The sequence below is a fragment of the Protopterus annectens genome, chromosome 6.part1 (genome assembly GCF_019279795.1).
Source record: "Protopterus annectens isolate FY-2018-M chromosome 6.part1, PAN1.0, whole genome shotgun sequence".
NCBI lineage: Eukaryota > Metazoa > Chordata > Ceratodontiformes > Protopteridae > Protopterus > Protopterus annectens.
The window spans coordinates 336,791,825-336,808,687 of record NC_056738.1 but is presented as its reverse complement, the minus strand read 5'-3'; the positions used below and the strand labels follow the sequence as shown (position 1 = coordinate 336,808,687).

The 16,863-nt window shown below is 43.2% G+C and overlaps 1 protein-coding gene across 1 annotated transcript in view; it reads left to right on the top strand.

Moving 5' to 3' along the window:
- The window catches only part of MTA2 (metastasis associated 1 family member 2), a 1,757,597-nt gene that overhangs the window by 83,900 nt on the left and 1,656,834 nt on the right, over positions 1 to 16,863 (top strand). The window contains exons 4-5 of the mRNA XM_044075372.1: positions 831 to 848; positions 1,096 to 1,110. Coding sequence (XP_043931307.1) covers positions 831 to 848; positions 1,096 to 1,110 — 33 coding nt within the window. The remainder of the gene's footprint in view (positions 1 to 830; positions 849 to 1,095; positions 1,111 to 16,863) is intronic.

The following is a 16,863-nucleotide window of genomic DNA, read 5'->3' as shown; positions in this document are numbered from 1 at the left end:
GATGAGTAGAAGATCTAGTAACAAGTTAAATGGAAGAGGAAAAAGAGTATAATTTTTTTCCGCTAGCAAATAAATGAGAGAAAGCTGTGGCAGAAGGGCAAGGTACTAAACGTCAGAGACGCTACAGTATTTTGTTTTTGGAAAACTACTCGCTGTACACCAGGCAGAAGAGGAGTAAAGTAGAGGCAACTGTGTGTCTGGTTCTCGTGTCTCTGTGGAGACCATCTTTTATAAGGGGCAAAAAAAAAAAACTAGCTCATTCTTTCACTGGCTAGGAGATAATGTTTTCTGAAAGCATTTGTGTTTTTCTAATGTGGGAGAGGAATAAAGATGAGACAAAAATGGACAGCACTTAGTGGCAGTAAAAGCGCAGGCTGCGCCATGCGTCCTAGTGTAGATTACCTTCATTACAGGTTAATTCATGCCTTTGAGTGTGGCTCTCAGTCTGGGACAAATGTTCCTATTAGAAGGGTTAAACTTCAGTATTTGAAGATGTGCATAGTTCTGCATGTTAAGTTAATAAGCTTTAGGGATGTTCTGTGGGTGTTTTTGTTTGAGAGTTTTCACTAAAACAAAAAAAATTGTAAGATGTGGCATAGATTCAAATGGGTATGACAACTGTATAAAAGATCAACCTGCCAAACATTGTATGCATCTAACACAAAAGCTGAAACTAGACCTTAAAAACTGTTGCACATAACCGGTGGGAATAATAACTTTTAAACATAGTAACACTTTTCTGTATTATTTTTAAATGTGAATGGTCTCACAGATGTATGCAAAAAAAAAAACTGTAATGAACTGTATTAAAAAATGCACAGTGCAAATAGCTATGCTACAGGAGACCGGTTTGGAAAGAACTGAGCATGTGAATTTCATAGAGATTTCAGGATGGTTATTCATTGGAATATCTGGGACAAAGTAAAAGGGAAGTACATATGTTAATTCCAAGAGTAGTTCCAGTAGTGATAAGATGAAAAAAAAGATAAGGGTAGATTTGTAGTACTAACGGACTACTGGAAGGAAGGAGAATTACATTGGCATGTACTTTATGTTCCATCTAAAACTACAGTTGTATCTTTCGGCTTTTCCCAGATGTCCTTCAAGGATGTATCTGCAGTCATCACATATGGGTTGTCCTGCCTCAGGCAGCCCTTCGGTCGGCCGGATTCCAAAGTCTGGGTCCGGCATTTGCTGATGTCGCCCCTTCCCCGACGTCAGAGCGCCTGGGGTATAAAAGCGTCAGCCGACGCCATCTTCCTCGGTCTTTCTTGCCGTGTGGCGCCCGAAGCAGAAGCAGTTCGCAAGTGCCGGTCAGCCAGCTCCTGTAATTCAGCTAAACCGAAGACTTCAAAAGCTAAGTACCCCGTTGGGGACTCTTTCTTGCCTCAGCCGATGTCAGATAAAATTAATAATTGCTTAACTTGTGGGAAACCAATACCTCATAAGGATTTCCACTCTTACTGCCTACCTTGCCTAGGCCCAGACCACGACGTCTCGGCCTGTTCCGCCTGTGCTTCCTTCAACCGACGCACTCTAAGACGTTGGTCGGAGTTTGCAGAGGAATTGTTTGGGGCTAGTTTTGCTTACAAAATGTCGTCGGAGACTCCGACTTCACATTTAATGAAGAAACGCAAGGACAGACATCCGTGGTTTCGGCTGAAACCGCGGCCAGGCCTACCGCGAGTGTCTGTGTTTCGGCTGAAACAGAGTCCTTGGTACTACCGTCCAGTGAAACCGTACAACCAACAACCTCGGCCCCAGAGGCCACTTCGGTTGTTGAATCTCCTTTGGAATCTGGTGTCCAGGAACCTTCAGACACCATTCCCTTAGACAAAACTACACCAGCACATGGTGCAGCCAGGCCTCCTGCATCCATGTCTATTAAGGCATTCTCTAGGGCTAAAGCTGCTAAACACTCAAAATCTATGCCTCCCAGGGTTATCCCTCAGGGACCCACTACAGGTTCTCAGATCCTTAGTCTAGCAGAGGACCTTATTTCATTAATTAGGGGCTCTCAGCCCCATCCAGACAGGGGCTCTCAACTTTCTACAGCAAAAAGGCCCAGGGTTGAGCCCTCTGATCCCCTCTCCTCAGATGAGGCCTCGGTTGGCTCTGCCCTCTCGGACTACCAGGAGGAGGAGGCTTTTTCGGCCTACGAGGATTCAGATGCAGAGGAATCTATCCCTTCGGCCTCCCCTCCTGAAGAACTGTCTTTTGGGGAAACTTTGCACACTGAGGGAGCATTTCCAATGGCAGGGCCAGGAATTCTGATTCCAGGAAGAGATTTAAGGACCTTCTTGCATTTGCCTCAGCATTGACCTTTGGCTATTCCCCCTGTTTTGAATGTCATTGATGATGTGTACTCTGAATCTAGCACAACCCCTGACACTCTCCCTCCGGCTCCTGCCAAACCTGATAGGTACTACAGGGTCCCGGAATCACATCTTTTCCTTTACAAGGCCCACTCTGCTGATCCAGAAACTATTTCCCAGGGCCCTAAAGGGGTTACAGCTGCCACTACAAAAAATCATCTCCCCTCTGAAAGGGAGTCCAGGGCTTTAGAGCGATGGGGTAAAAAGGTGTATACTTCTGCTACCCTTGCTATGAGGGCTTTAAACTGTCAATTTCATATGATACAGTACCAAAAATATTTGTTAGATGAATTGCATAAAAAACTGTCTTCACCTGAACCCCTAGATCGCAAATCACTTCAGGATCTGGTACATAACTCTCAGCAGGTTAGCAACCATTTTTTGCATTGTGGTTATGATGCATTGGAAGCTTCATGTAGGTCAGCTATGACAGGTGCAGTTATACGTAGGCATGCTTGGCTGAAGGAACAATCTCTGCCAGACCATGTTAAAGCAAAGCTTCTGGATGCTCCACTGGAAAAGCAAAAGTTATTTGGCTCCACTGCTCAGGAGGTCTTAAAGAAATTTGAAGAAAAGGCAAAATCTGTGCAAACAGTCAAAGATTTTATGCAGGTCCAACCACCAAGATTCAGCAGAAATTGGCCTTCCAAGAACTGGCCCTTTCCAGACCCAGACAGATTTCAGAGAGGCAAGAACAGGCGTGCCAGAGGTAGAGGGCAAGCTAGAGGCTCCTACAGAGGGTGTCAATGGCAGCATCCCAACCAGAGAGGTAGTGCAGGGCCTACAACTGCTGCACAAGGACAGACTCAATGACTTCACCTTGACACCGCCAACCAGGGCTCAATTGGAAGCACCTTTGGGTGGAAAGCTTTCCTTATTTTCAGAAAATTGGCACATTATTACAAGGGACAAATGGACACTACAAATAATAGACAAAGGATACAGGTTCCATTTCCACACATTACCGAAAAGAAAAGGCATGCCAGACCTGCCACCAAATCAAAAGGCAGAGGCTTTGAAACAAATCTCCAACTTAATGAAAATGAAGGCAATAGAAACGGTTCCTCTCGCAGAACAAGGCCAATGATTTTATTCCAGACTCTTCCTTGTTCCAAGAAAAGAAAAGCAATGGAGGCCTATTCTTGACCTGTCCGCACTAAATACTTATCTCATTGTGCCAAAATTCAAAATGCTGACTCTACAGCAACTCCTTCCCATGCTGGGCAAGGGGTCTTGGCTGGTAACTCTGGACCTCAATGAGGCATACCTGCATGTCCCTATCAGACAAAGTTGCAGAAGACACCTCAGATTTCTTGCAGGTTCAGAGCATTATCAATTCTCAGCATTGCCCTTTGGCTTATCTACTGCGCCCAGAGTATTCACGAAATGCCTGGCATCAGTAATTGCACACTGCAGACTTCAGGGGATGCAAATATACCCATATCTGGACGACTGCCTTATACAAGCAGACAGCCAACAAATTTTGGAAAAACACTTGAATTATGCCATTTATCTTCTTCAGGCCTTGGTATATACAGTCAACATTCACAAGTCAAGACTTGTACCATCCCAAAGAATAACTTTTCTGGGTGCGGATCTAGACACAACCACCCAAATGGCTTTCCTCACAGAAGAAAAACAAAACCAACTACCGGATTACTTCAAAAACCTGTCAAGACAAACTCAGCTGACTGCAAGGAAAATCCTGCAGGCCCTGGGTTACATGGCTTCTTGCATTCTTCTGATTCCTCAAGCAAGGCTATATATGAGGAAACTCCAATGGTACCTAAGGAGTTTATGGACTCGGCACAGTCACAGCTTGGAAACTTTGATACCACTCATCCCATGCCTTCAAAGGGAATTTCTGTGGTGGGCTCAAGCAAGCCAGTCAAACAGGGGTTTGCCCTTCAGCATACCAATAGCCAGCCAAACCATTACAACGGATGCTTCAGACCACGGATGGGGAGCGCACATGGAAGGAAGATGCATTCAAGGACTATGGTCACAAAAAGAGCTACGCATGCACATAAACCAAAAGGAAATGCTGGCAGTGATGCATGCAATCGAGGCCTTCAAGTTATTTCTACATCAAGGCCACCTGCTAATAAGGACAGACAACACTACAGTTATGTGGTACATAAACAAGCAAGGAGGCACCCATTCCTACCCTCTTTGCAGACTGGCAATGAATGTATGGGAACTTTCCCTGACTCTCAATATACAGCTGCAATCCCAGTTTGTACCAGGAAAGGACAATATACTGGCGGACAGTTTAAGCAGGAACATCATGGATGCACACGAGTGGATGCTGCACCCAGACATCTTCCATCAGATAACACAATCATGGGGGAGACCGGACATAGACCTCTTTGCCTCCCCACACAATCATCAGCTGGACAAATTCTGCACAAGGACATACCACCCACAAGCATGGAAAGTGGACGCCCTCACTTTCAGCTGGAGAGATCTAACAGTGTATGCTTTCCCACCTCTTCCATTAATGACCAAGGTCTTACTGAAGATCAGGGCAGAGCAGCCAAGAGTGATTCTGATAGCTCCGGACTGGCCAAGACAGCACTGGTACCCATTGCTAAAGCGCATGTCACGGACAAAACCATGGCTTCTGCCACAATGGCTGCTTCTCCTGACACAGCACAATTACAAAACTCTGCATTCCAACCTGAAAACATTACAGCTAGCTGCCTGGAAAATACCTTGACTCATCACCAGGATAAGCTATCCAAGAGAGTGAAGGATATCATCATGGAAGCTCGCAGGCCTTCCACACGAAAGGCATACTCAGCAAAATGGAAAAGATTTCACACCTGGAACACCTCAAAGGGCCTAGATGCAACAGTTATGAACATGGCGCATATCCTGGAATATTTAGCAGAAATGCTCCACAATGGCCTGTCTTACTCTTCCATTAAAATTCATGCTTCAGCAATTTCAGCAGAGTACAACACTGAACCTCCTGTCTTCTCTCATCCTCTGCTTAGACAGTTTCTAAGAGGAATTAAAAACATCAGTCCTCCAAGGAAACCACCACTGCCTACTTGGGACCTTAACTTCGTGTTGGAAAAACTAACACTGCCTCCCTTTGAACTAGCAGCATCTGCAGAACTACAGTTCCTCTCCTGGAAGACTACCTTCGTTCTGGCCATAACCTCAGCAAGAAGAGTATCTGAGTTACAGGCCCTCATGGCAGTACAGCCATTTCTTATTTTTCATCAAGACAGAGTCTCATTGAGGACCAATCCTTCATTTATGCCAAAGGTGGTATCTAGGGTCTCCTTAAACCAAGCTATTCACCTGCCTACCTTCTTTCCAAATCCACAAAACAAAGGGGAAAAGCTTCTGCACACCTTGGACATACATAGACAGTTGCGCTACTACTTGGACAGAATTAAAAATTACAGAAAAACTGACCAGTTGTTTGTAGCATATGCTGCTGGTGCACAAGGAAAAGCAATTTCAAAACAGACCATTTCAAAATGGATAGGGAATTGCATTTGTTTCTGTTACTCCTTTCATGGAAAAACTGTGCCAGCTAACATTAGACCTCATTCGACCAGAGCCACAGCCACCTCCACAGCCTTCTTAAGAGGGGTGGCTACCAAGGACATTTTAGAAGCTGCTACATGGAGCTCCGTGCATACATTTTCCAAGCATTACAACTTACCTTTATATTCCAGATCCAGAGCAGGCTTTGCTACGGCAGTCCTGCAGGGCATTTTAGCTACACCATCCTTTACATAGATCCTCCACCCCCAGATTGGCTATGGTATTCTACCCATATGTGATGACTGCAGATGCATCCTTGAAGGACATAGTACAGTTTTGTACCTACCATAAATGTAGATGTCCGATAGGTATGCATCTGCAGTCAGGTTTGCCCTCCCTCCTTCCCCTCTATGGTATTTCTTGGGTACATTCCCCTTTCATGGCTAGCTGGGGTTATCTTTTATGGTGTATTTGTTTTTATATATGTATATATATTTTTGTGCATGTTTGGAATTTATTGCATTTCTCCAAATTTAGCCTTCCTTAGAGGGCACCTGGCATCTGGGGCAAGAAAAACGGAGGAAGATGGCGTCGGCTGACGCTTTTATACCCCAGGCGCTCTGACGTCAGGGATGGGGCGACATCAGCCGATGCCGGACCCAGACTTTGGAATCCGGCCGACCGAAGGGCTGCCTGAGGCAGGACAACCCATATGTGATGACTGCAGATGCATACCTATCGGACATCTACATTTATGGTAGGTACAAAACTGTACTTTAGGGGTCGCCACAGCGGAACTCCAGTCCGCTAATGATTGGCAGTAGATTTTTACATACAGAGTTGCCAGCCCTGACGCACAGCCTTCAACGAAGGTACGCCCATTCATGCATGTCTCCACACAGAAGACGTATTAGCTGAGAATCTAACAGGACGTCTTACTGTGAGGCGACAACGCTACCGCAGCACCACCACTACATCTAAAACTACAGTAATGGACCCTAAGAAAATTTTGCGAGAAATAATCTGCTTTCAGCAGTGAATAATACGTATAGGTAGGGACTGGAATTTGATTTGCAGTGTTGAGGATGTATTGGGGGGGGGGCAGAAGGGAAGATGCAACAAGGGTAGATTTTTGAAGAAATTTATGGAAATATTTGGCATGGAAGATGTGACTTCAACAGGAAGTTGGAGTGAATTTGTACATTATTCCTCAAGGTACAAAAACTGGACTAGGCTAGACAGAACTTGTATTTCACAGGAACATGTGCATTCAGTTGAAAGGTTTGGTATACATCCAGTAACAGATGTCCTTCAAGGATGCATCTGCAGTCATAACATATGGGTTGTCCTGCCTCAGGCAGCCCTTCGGTTGGCCGGATTCCAAAGTCCGGGTCTGGCCTCGGCTGATGTCGCACTTTCCCCGACATCAGAGCTTCTGGGGTATAAAGGCATCAGCCGACGCCATTTTCCTCAGTCTTTCTTGCCACGCGGTGCCCGAAGCAGAAGCTGTTCGCAAGTGCCGGTCGGTCAGATCCAGAGATTTCAGCTACCAAAGACTTCGAAAAAAGCTAAGTACCCCATTGGGGACTCTTTCTTGCCTCAGCCGATGTCAGACAAAGTAAATAATTGTTTAACTTGTGGGAAACAAATACCTCATAAGGATTTCCATTCTTACTGCCTTCGTTGCTTAGGCCCAGACCACGACGTATCAGCTTGTTTAGCCTGTGCCTCCTTCAACCGACCGACTCTTAGACATCGGTCGGAGTTTGCAGAAGAATTTTTCGGATCCGCTTTTGCATATAAAATGCCGTTGGAGACTCAGACTACGCATTTGGCCAAAAAACGCAAGGAAAGGACCGACACTCGCGGCCCGCGGTTTCGGCTGAAACCACGGCTAGGCCTACCGTGAGTGTCTCGGTTTCGGCTCCTCGGTTCTTACTACGACAGAAACCATACCTCCGACAACCGAGGCCAGAGAGGCCCCGGCTGAGTCGGCTTCAGAAATCCCTATCGAAGCTAGCTCTCAAGATTTGTCTGACACCATTCCATTGGAAATTTCTACACCTGCACGTGGGGCAGCTAGGCCCCCAGCTTCTATGTCTATTAAGGCCTTCTCCAGGGCTAAAGCTGCCAAACTTTCAAAAGCTTTACCTGCCAAATCTACTTCTCGGAGGCCTTCCTCAAGTTCTCAGATTCTCAGTCTTGCTGAGGACCTTATCTCCTTGATTAGGGGTTCCCAATCTCACCCAGACAGGGCCTCCCAACCTCCACCAGACAAAAGGCCTAGGACTGAACCCTCTGAACCTGTCTCCTCTGATTACTCCACGGATGGATCTGATTTGTCAGACCATCAGGAAGGGGCCTATTCTCCTTATGAGGATTCAGATGCTGAAGATTCTATCCCTTCGGCCTCCCCTCCTGAAGAATTTTCCTTTGGGGAGACCTTGCACTCTGAGGGAACACTTTCACAGGAATTTGGAGTGAATTTGTACATTATTCCTCAAGGTACAAAAACTGGACTAGGCTAGACAGAACTTGTATTTCACAGGAACATGTGCATTCAGTTGAAAGGTTTGGTATACATCCAGTAACAGTTTCTGATCACATGCCAATAATTAAAATAAAAATGGAGGGTAATGAAGCAAATGAGACCCTGTCACTTTTCCCTTCTATCTGTTAAGAGAGGATTTTAAGGAATTTAAGGAATGGGTGGTAGAAATTATTCAGGAGTTATTAGGGATGATGGAAATTTATTCTGAAAATATAGCTAGCGAGTGGGATAAAATTAAAGTGGAGTGGAAGTAAGAGAGATGGTTAAGAAGTAAATTATTCAGGGGGACAGAAAAATTAGGACGGAAAATTAAGTATTGCAGAATAGAGGGCATCTCACAGAACAAGGAAAGGAGCAATTGCAGAATGAGTTACAGAAAATAAGGGATTACCTTGAATAACGCATGGGTTTAGAAAGACTGCTGTTAACTGTATTTGATAACTCCAGAGCACACACAACATTTTAGCACGATGATGCAGGCAACAAAGTAGAAAGGGTTGTCACCAAGCTTAGGGAGCCTATAACAAGAAAAATAACCAGAGATCCTGTAGAGGTACTAGAAATGTTTTGAAAATTTTATGAAAATCTGTTTAAAGCAGAGATGTGTGGAAATCAAGAAAAAAGGTACAAATGTTTATGGAAGAATTAAATATGCCAAAGTTAGATGTAAATGAAGCTCAAATGCTAACCGGATATGAGGAGATCTGATAAAAATGGTGATGTATAACCAATGTACAGGAAAATCCCCAGGAATAGATTGTATTCCTATGGAAGTTTGGGAGCTAGGAGGAAGAAACTGATAAAGGTCTCGAAGGTTACTTTCAGCAGTATTTTAAAGGGAGAAGAGGAATCTACATCCAGCAAGAAAGCGGTGGTGGCTGTAATACCTAAAGCTGGTAAAGACCTGTTGTATCCAGCTTAATATAGACCCATTTCAATTCTAAACCATGATTATAAAGTGTTTGTCTATAATGGCTAAAAGAATGGCAAAGGTGAAGCCAAAGCTGATGCATATAGATAATTGTGGCTTTGAGGAGGGGAGGCAGACATTTGACAGCATTAATTGAACAACATTGATCCAAAGGGGAAACTGTTAAAAAAATGTGACTGTTGGTGATTCTTGATTAAGGAAAAACATTCAACAGAGTAAGCTGGGATTTGTTGAGGAGGGCAACGGAAACATTTGCATTCCCTAATGGAATTAAAAGGTTGATTAGGATGTATTAGGGATCGGAGGTGAACATTAAAGTTGGTGGGTTCCTCTCGGATAAGTTCTGTTTGAGCAGAGGAACCAGGTGGGGGGGGTGTCCTCTTTCCTCTTTGCATTATATTTAGAGCCGTTGGCAAAGAAAATGGGGTACTCAGAAATTAAAGGATGTAATATGTATGGTAGTCAAGAAAAGCTTGCTTTATTTGCAGATATTCATTTTATACCTGATAAAACCAGAAAAGGACTAGTCAGTGTTGTGTATCATTTTGACAGTTTCAACTCTTTTTGGGATACAAAGATTAATGAAAATAAAACAAAGGGAGTTAGCTATAAACTGTGTACCTACACACAAATCGGTTCAGCAATACCTATATTTATGAGAGATTGTAAAATTATGTGTATGGATTAATAGGTCAGGGATATTTTTAATAACCAGAAGAGAAGTTGTGGATAACAATAGTCAAATGATTTTATCTGAGTGTGGAAATTGACAAGAGTCGTCAAGTGGGATAAGCTTAACCTCTGAAGAGAGCAAGGTGTTTTGAGATTACCTGATTTGAACGGGTATTTCAAAGCTTCACCGTTAAGGCTCCTGTACATAGTACAAGCAGAAGGTTATAATTCAAAGTAGGAAGAGATTGTGATGAAACAGGATGCTCAAGGAGCAAGTAGAGACTTGGATTTTGGATGCATTTCCTTAAAAGAATAACCATAACCATATGGAAGTATGTTCATAAAGTAGAAGAACGTATTCCAAAAACTAAGCCAGCAAAGGAGTGGAGAAAGGAGATTCGCTGATAGGAATTACTCCAATTAGGGATACAGATAATGGGTAAGGGAGACGGAAATTTACTGTAGAAAACTGGCAAAGAAGGAAAGGTATTGTGAGGAAATTAGAGACAAGGTAATAAAATGGGAAGAGGCCAAGAATTTTGTTTGGGCTGCAGGCTAGAGATTGCCTATACTCCATCAATCTTTGCTAGGGAGGGCAAAGAAAAAGAAATAGGGGGGGCCTTAAGAGAAATATCAGCAGTGGTAGAGTTGTTGGTAGAATCTAAAACAGAAGCTATTAAAAAGGGGTAATTAGTAGAGCATATAAAATATATTGTATGATAAGTATAAGAATCAATCGGGAGAGGTTAGAAAGATTTGGGAAGTGACTTGGATAGGCAATTCAGAGAAACAATGGTGAGATATATGTAGGACTTTTTTGCATACTTGAATCTTTGATTTGGTTATTTTTATGGCCCAAGTAGACACCAAAGAATTTTTCCTGGGGTAGATAGCAAATGCTGGAGGTCAGTTGGGGAAGAAAGAGGTAATTGGGAACACAATTCTTGGGAGTGTAATGAGTTGACAGAGTAGTCTGAAGAGAATTTTTAAAATCTATCAGAAATACTAGGTGAGCTAATTGGTATAACTAAGGAAATTATTTTTTGAGCTGTCATACAGAATTGGAATTGCCTAGACGCAGTAACACCTTGCTAGCTTGTCTAATTATTCTGGCAGCCCAAAATGGAATTTAGAATAAGGAAGTCAGTCGAAACTATCTGTACTAGGGGTGAATATAGTAACAGAGATAAAACTGGAAATGGGAGATGCATAGAAAAAAATGGGAATTGTGCGCACAATACTTTAAAGTAATGTTTTGAAGAAGAGAGACTTGAAACGCAGGATTTGAGTAAGTTATGTAATGTTTGACAATGACTGTATAGATAAGTGATGTCTAATGTTTGTATCTAAAAATGTCAGTATGGTTTGTTTTTGTGTGCGATTGTTATAATTTATTAAAGATGTTCCTTGAAAAAAAATTTTTCAACATATGGCAAGGTAGTATGTTAAACATATTCTTTCCTACTGAAGTAGCCTTAGCTGCATGGGTTGTATCCTGCCAATGCTAAAACAGCTGGTCATCTTTCAAAGCTTCAGAGCACTTTGTTCCCCCAAACTCTGCGAGCTGAGAAGTTTGGGTGCAAAGCCCTTCAGAGCTTTACTGCCACTGAAGAGTGCGTTCCTCCTGAGACTTTCAAGGATTGATGGTCTGCTTGTGCTGATTTTCGTATTGATAGCCTTATTGTGTTGTATCCTGCTAAGTATGTAACTGCCTGATAGCTTCCAAAGCTCGAGGGCACTTTTAACATGCTCCAACTGTCAGGCAGCTCGAGGCGAGCTGATTAAATTACAAGTTTTGGCACCAAGCCCTTCAGAGCTTTACAGCTGAAGTGTGTGTTCTAAGCCTTTTGAGGATAGACTGTCAATTTAATGCTTTTCCTTCACTGCGCAGTTAAGTTCCCTTTTTTTTTGGGGGGGGGGGTTCCATTTGCTAAATATTGCTTGTTTTTAGAATAACTTTCCTGAAGAGGAAAATGATAAAACTAGGATTTTTGAGTTTTAACGGACTTTCACAACAATACGTCTTACTTTTAAATGAGTGTGTTGTTTTCCTTTCGGTCTAAAAGTTGTTTAAAGTAACAAACTTTTTTGTGGCAAAATTGTTCATTTTGGGGGGGTGTCTAGCAAAGTGGTTTAAAGCACACACTACTGTGTTTTTATGTGAAAAAAGTTGACTTTAAAAAAAAAAAAAAAAAAAAAAAAAAAAAAACTTGTGGTTTTACTGGCATTTGCTGGCTGTTTTCCTCTGGGTGGTGGTGCACCATTTTTAGATTCATTGTGGGAGAAGCTGCCATTTCTGCTGTTGGTCCTTTTTCCAGCCACAAAAAGAAAGAGTTAAGCAAACTGCGTTTGCCACCACAGCAGACTGGCAATTTGACTGCACTCCAGGTGGATGACTCTGCTATAGCCATTTGTTGTCCCTCGGACAACTCCTCTTTACCCTGGATCCTTGTGGTGTAGCACTTATAGCCACTGTGTACTGGGGGTTAGCCACTTCCTCTCCGGCTGTTGGGGTCCCCTCAGTGCGCAAGGAGGAGAGACTTTTTCCAGTCTTAGCAGAGGGAACAGTAAGGCTTCTCTGTTGTGTCAGATTGCCATGTCCATCCCTGGGGAAGCTTCTGCTGCCGTTAGTAACACAATTGGCCTCGTTCTTGTCAAAAGGAAACTGAAAACTAAGCATGTATCGATTCCTCCTCAAATTTATTTGAATAAGAATAGTTTACTGGATCTGACTCTGGATTTTATTTCAGGCTATTGATCCTTCTTAATAAGCAGTTTCTAGTAAAAGAAAGGTATACCTCAGATTCAAGATTTTGAATCTAAACAGGAAGACTGGAACAGGTACAGGGTTTTCTCCTCAATTCTGATTCAAATTCTGGGGATATCTCAGTTTCTGATGCTCCTTATGGGGTTTTCTTTCTCTGAGACTATTTCTACAATGTGGCAGTGTTTTCAGTGGGAGAAAACTGAGGTTTCTCTGTCCCTCAAAAAGTACCATTGACTTGTTACAGAAGGAATTTCTAGAACCTGCAGCCGTTCCTCCTGGAGTGAGTGTTAATGCCTGCATTTCCTAATAGCCAGCTGCCCCTAAAAAGGCAGATAACACACACAAGTTCCTTCATTCTTAATTTTTATACACTATTCTCATACCTGGTCTAGCAACCATAGCTTTATTTGATCATTCTGCTACTAAACGCTTTATTCCAATCCTACTCTTTCTGATAAGGATGGGAAAATGATCGTGTGGGGGAAGGTATGTACACTCAGCTTTGATTTCAGAAGTTTAGATTGCCAGACTTTAACTTGTTCTGACTAATTGTGAAAGTATGAATGTTTTATCAGCAGTTTCTTGTGAGGAAAATCTGCTTTAATTTAGTTTCTTTTGTTGAAGAGGTCACTACTCATTTGCAGAATGTGTATAAATTTGGTGATTCTACTGCCAGGGCTATGGCCAGTGGTACTGTTTTGAGGAGGTTTGGAATAGCTGCATTCTCAGAACGTCAGTGTTAAAAATGAGATTTTAAATTTCCCCTTGGATAGAGATTTTTGGCCCCTCTGCTGCAGAGGTGAACAAAAAGTGTGATGAACTGGGTAAGTTGATTGAGGGAATCTCTCAAGATTTTTCGGCCCTCCTTTTCCAAATTTTCTAAGGGATTCTGTAACTTATCTAATTTGGCAAAAAGCAGAAGGATGTCTCAAAAAATACAGGTAAACAGATATTTATGGCAGAGGGGTCCATAAAGAAGCCATGAACCTCCAAAAATTAAGGACAGTCCAACAAGTTTGACTAGTCAAGAGACCTTGTGGCCCTATCCCACCCTGGTCCCTTTTTTCTTCCAAAAAGTCTGACTCTCCATTTCCCCCTTGGAAACCAGTTCAGACAAATGGGTTCTGAAGTTCATTCATCAAGGTGGCAGTGGGAGGAAGTGTGTAGTTTCTCATCCTGTACATCAGACTCTTCTTTCCACAGATTGTTCATTAGATGATGCTGCTGCCCCAGGAAGTGATAGAACTAGATGTTTATCGTGTTTCAGTGCTGCAGTCCTTGCACTTGGGTTATCCTGCCGTCAGGCGGGCTCGCAGTCGGCCTGAGTTCCAAACTCTTGGTCTGGTGTCGGTTGCTGTCGCCTCTTCCCTGACGTCAGTGCGCCAGGGGTATATAAGAAGCAGCCGACGCCATTTTCTTCTCGTGCCACGCGGTGCCTGAAGCAAAAGCAGTTCGCAAGTGCTGGTTGGCTGACTCCTGAGATTTCAAATTCGATTTCAGAACCGAAGTCTACAATAAAGCTAAGTATCCCGTTGGGGAAAATTTTTTTTCTTGCCTCAGTCCGATGTCAGAAAAAGTTAAAAATTGTATTTCTTGTGGGAAGCAAATACCTCATAAGGATTTTCATTCTTACTGTATTTCATGCCTAGGCCCAGATCACGATGTCACTAGTTGTCGGTTTTGTGCTAGATTTAACAAACGCACTATTAAATGTCTGATTTTGCTCGCTATTATTTTGGGCAAAGGTTTAATTGCACAATGCCGTCGGAACAAACCGGAATGCATAAAAAGCACAAAGATAAAGATAAGGAAAGGATTCCGAGGTCCAAAACGGACGACGATGCCTCTTCTAGGCCAATCGCTGGTTATCAGTGAGGTGTTTTTGCAGCCCCTGACACCCGCTACCTCAGAACCATAGGCTGCGTCCGACTCCCACTTGGAGGTGCCTAGGCCTCTGGAGCCTCAAGGTGTTGGGCCAACAGAGATTAACCCTTCAGATGGGTCCGGAGCCGCTGAGCAAGCATCGGCTTCTGATGGTGTTTTCAGGCCTACTCAACTTTCCATTACAACTACAGCCCTGACTAAGCCTACACTAAAGACAAAGAAGCAAGTGCAGCATTCACCTGGACAGCCCTCAATGCCTAAAAAACAGATGCTCAAGATGGCCGAAGACTTGATAACTTTGATCAGGGGTTCCCATCCCCCTCCTGATAAAAGGCCAAGGCAGGATACAGACTGATTCCTCTGACCAGGTTTCAATTCATTCTGATTCCTCTTCAGACCAGGGATATTCTTTACCCCCCTATGCGGATTCTGATGCTGAAGAATCCATTCCTTCAGCCTCTCCTCCTGAGGATTACTCTTTTGGGGAAACGTTGCATACCATGAGGGAGCATTTCCATTGGGAGGGCCAGGATTACTCAGAATCCAAGAAAAAGCTCAGAGACTTTCTTTTGCTGCCTCAGCACAGGCCCCTTGCTATTCCGCCACTGTTCGACATTGTGGATGGTGTGTTCTCTGAATCTAGTTTAAACCCTTATTCTTTACCCCCAGCTCCAGTCAAGCCAGACAGATACTACAGAGTCCCTGACTCTCACAAATTATTTTATAAAAACCCTGTTGCAGACCCAGAAACTATTTCCCAGGGTCCCAGATGGGTTAAGGCTTCCATGGCTAAGAATCCAGTTCCCTCCGATAGGGACTCTAGAGCATTAGACAGATGGGGAAAGAGTTTACACCTCAGCAACTTTAGCAGTGAGAGCTCAAAATTGCCAGTTTCACATGCTTAAGTATCAACAATATTTACTGTCTCAATTAAAACAGAAAATGAGTATAAATGCAGAACAACCTGAGTATAAGAAAATGTAGGATTTATTGCATGCAGCTGAACAAGTGGGAAAGCATACTTTGCAATGTGGTTTTGATTCATTAGAAGCTTCTTGTAGAGCAGCAGTTACAGGATCTGTGATCCGAAGGCATGCTTGGTTAAAAGAACAAAGTTTACCAGACCATGTTAAGGCAAAATTACTGGATGCCCCTTTGCAGCAAGATAATTTATTTGGTATTAAGGCAGAAGAGGTATTGAAGAAAATTGGAGGATAAGGCAAAATCTATGCAAACAGTAAAGGATTTCTTACAGGTACAGCCACCACGATTTAGCAGAAATTGGCCTACTAAGAATTGGTCCTTTCCAGTGTCAGACATGCCACAAAGAGGCAGATACAGACGCCCAAGAGGCAGATCTCAGCCACAAGGTTCTTACAGACCATGACAGTGGGGTGCTTCAAACCCAAAACAAGGTTGAGGATAAGTCACAACCTTACAGGAAACAGTCCCAATGACTTCCCCCTTCCAATGCCAAACTCTTACCTTTTGGCAGCTCCCTTAGGGGGGAAACTAGGACTTTTTTCTCAAAACTGGCAAGCAATCATTCAAGGCAAATGGGTGCTGAATATTGTCTCAATGTTACAGGTTCCACTTTCACACTTTTCCAAGGCTAAAAGGAATGCCAGACCTGCCACAAAATCAATGGGCAGAGGCACAAAAAGCAAATTACAGCTCTCATGGACATGAGAGCTATTCAGAAAGTACCACAGCAGGAAAAAGGACAAGGATTTTACTCAAGACTCTTCCTGGTACCCAGAAAGGACAAAGCCTGGAGACCCATTCTGGACATTTCCACTCTAAATACTTACCTAGATGTTCCGAAATTCAAAATGCTGACACTACAACAGCTCCTTCCCATGTTGGGCAAGAAAGCTTGGCTTGTTACTTTGGACCTCAAAGAGGCATACCTGCATGTCCCTATCAGACAAAATTGCAGAAGATACCTCAGACTCGTAGCTGATTCAATACACTATCAATTCTCTGCACTGCCCTTTGGCTTATCTACTGCGCCCAGGGTCTTTACCAAGTCCCTGGCACCAGTAATTGCATTTTGCAGACAAAAAGGAATTCAAATATATCCATATCTGGACGACTGCCTGATTCAAGCAGAGAGCAAGGGCATTCTTCTACAGCATCTGGCGTTCGTAAAAAGATTAAGTTGCCTAGGGTACACAGT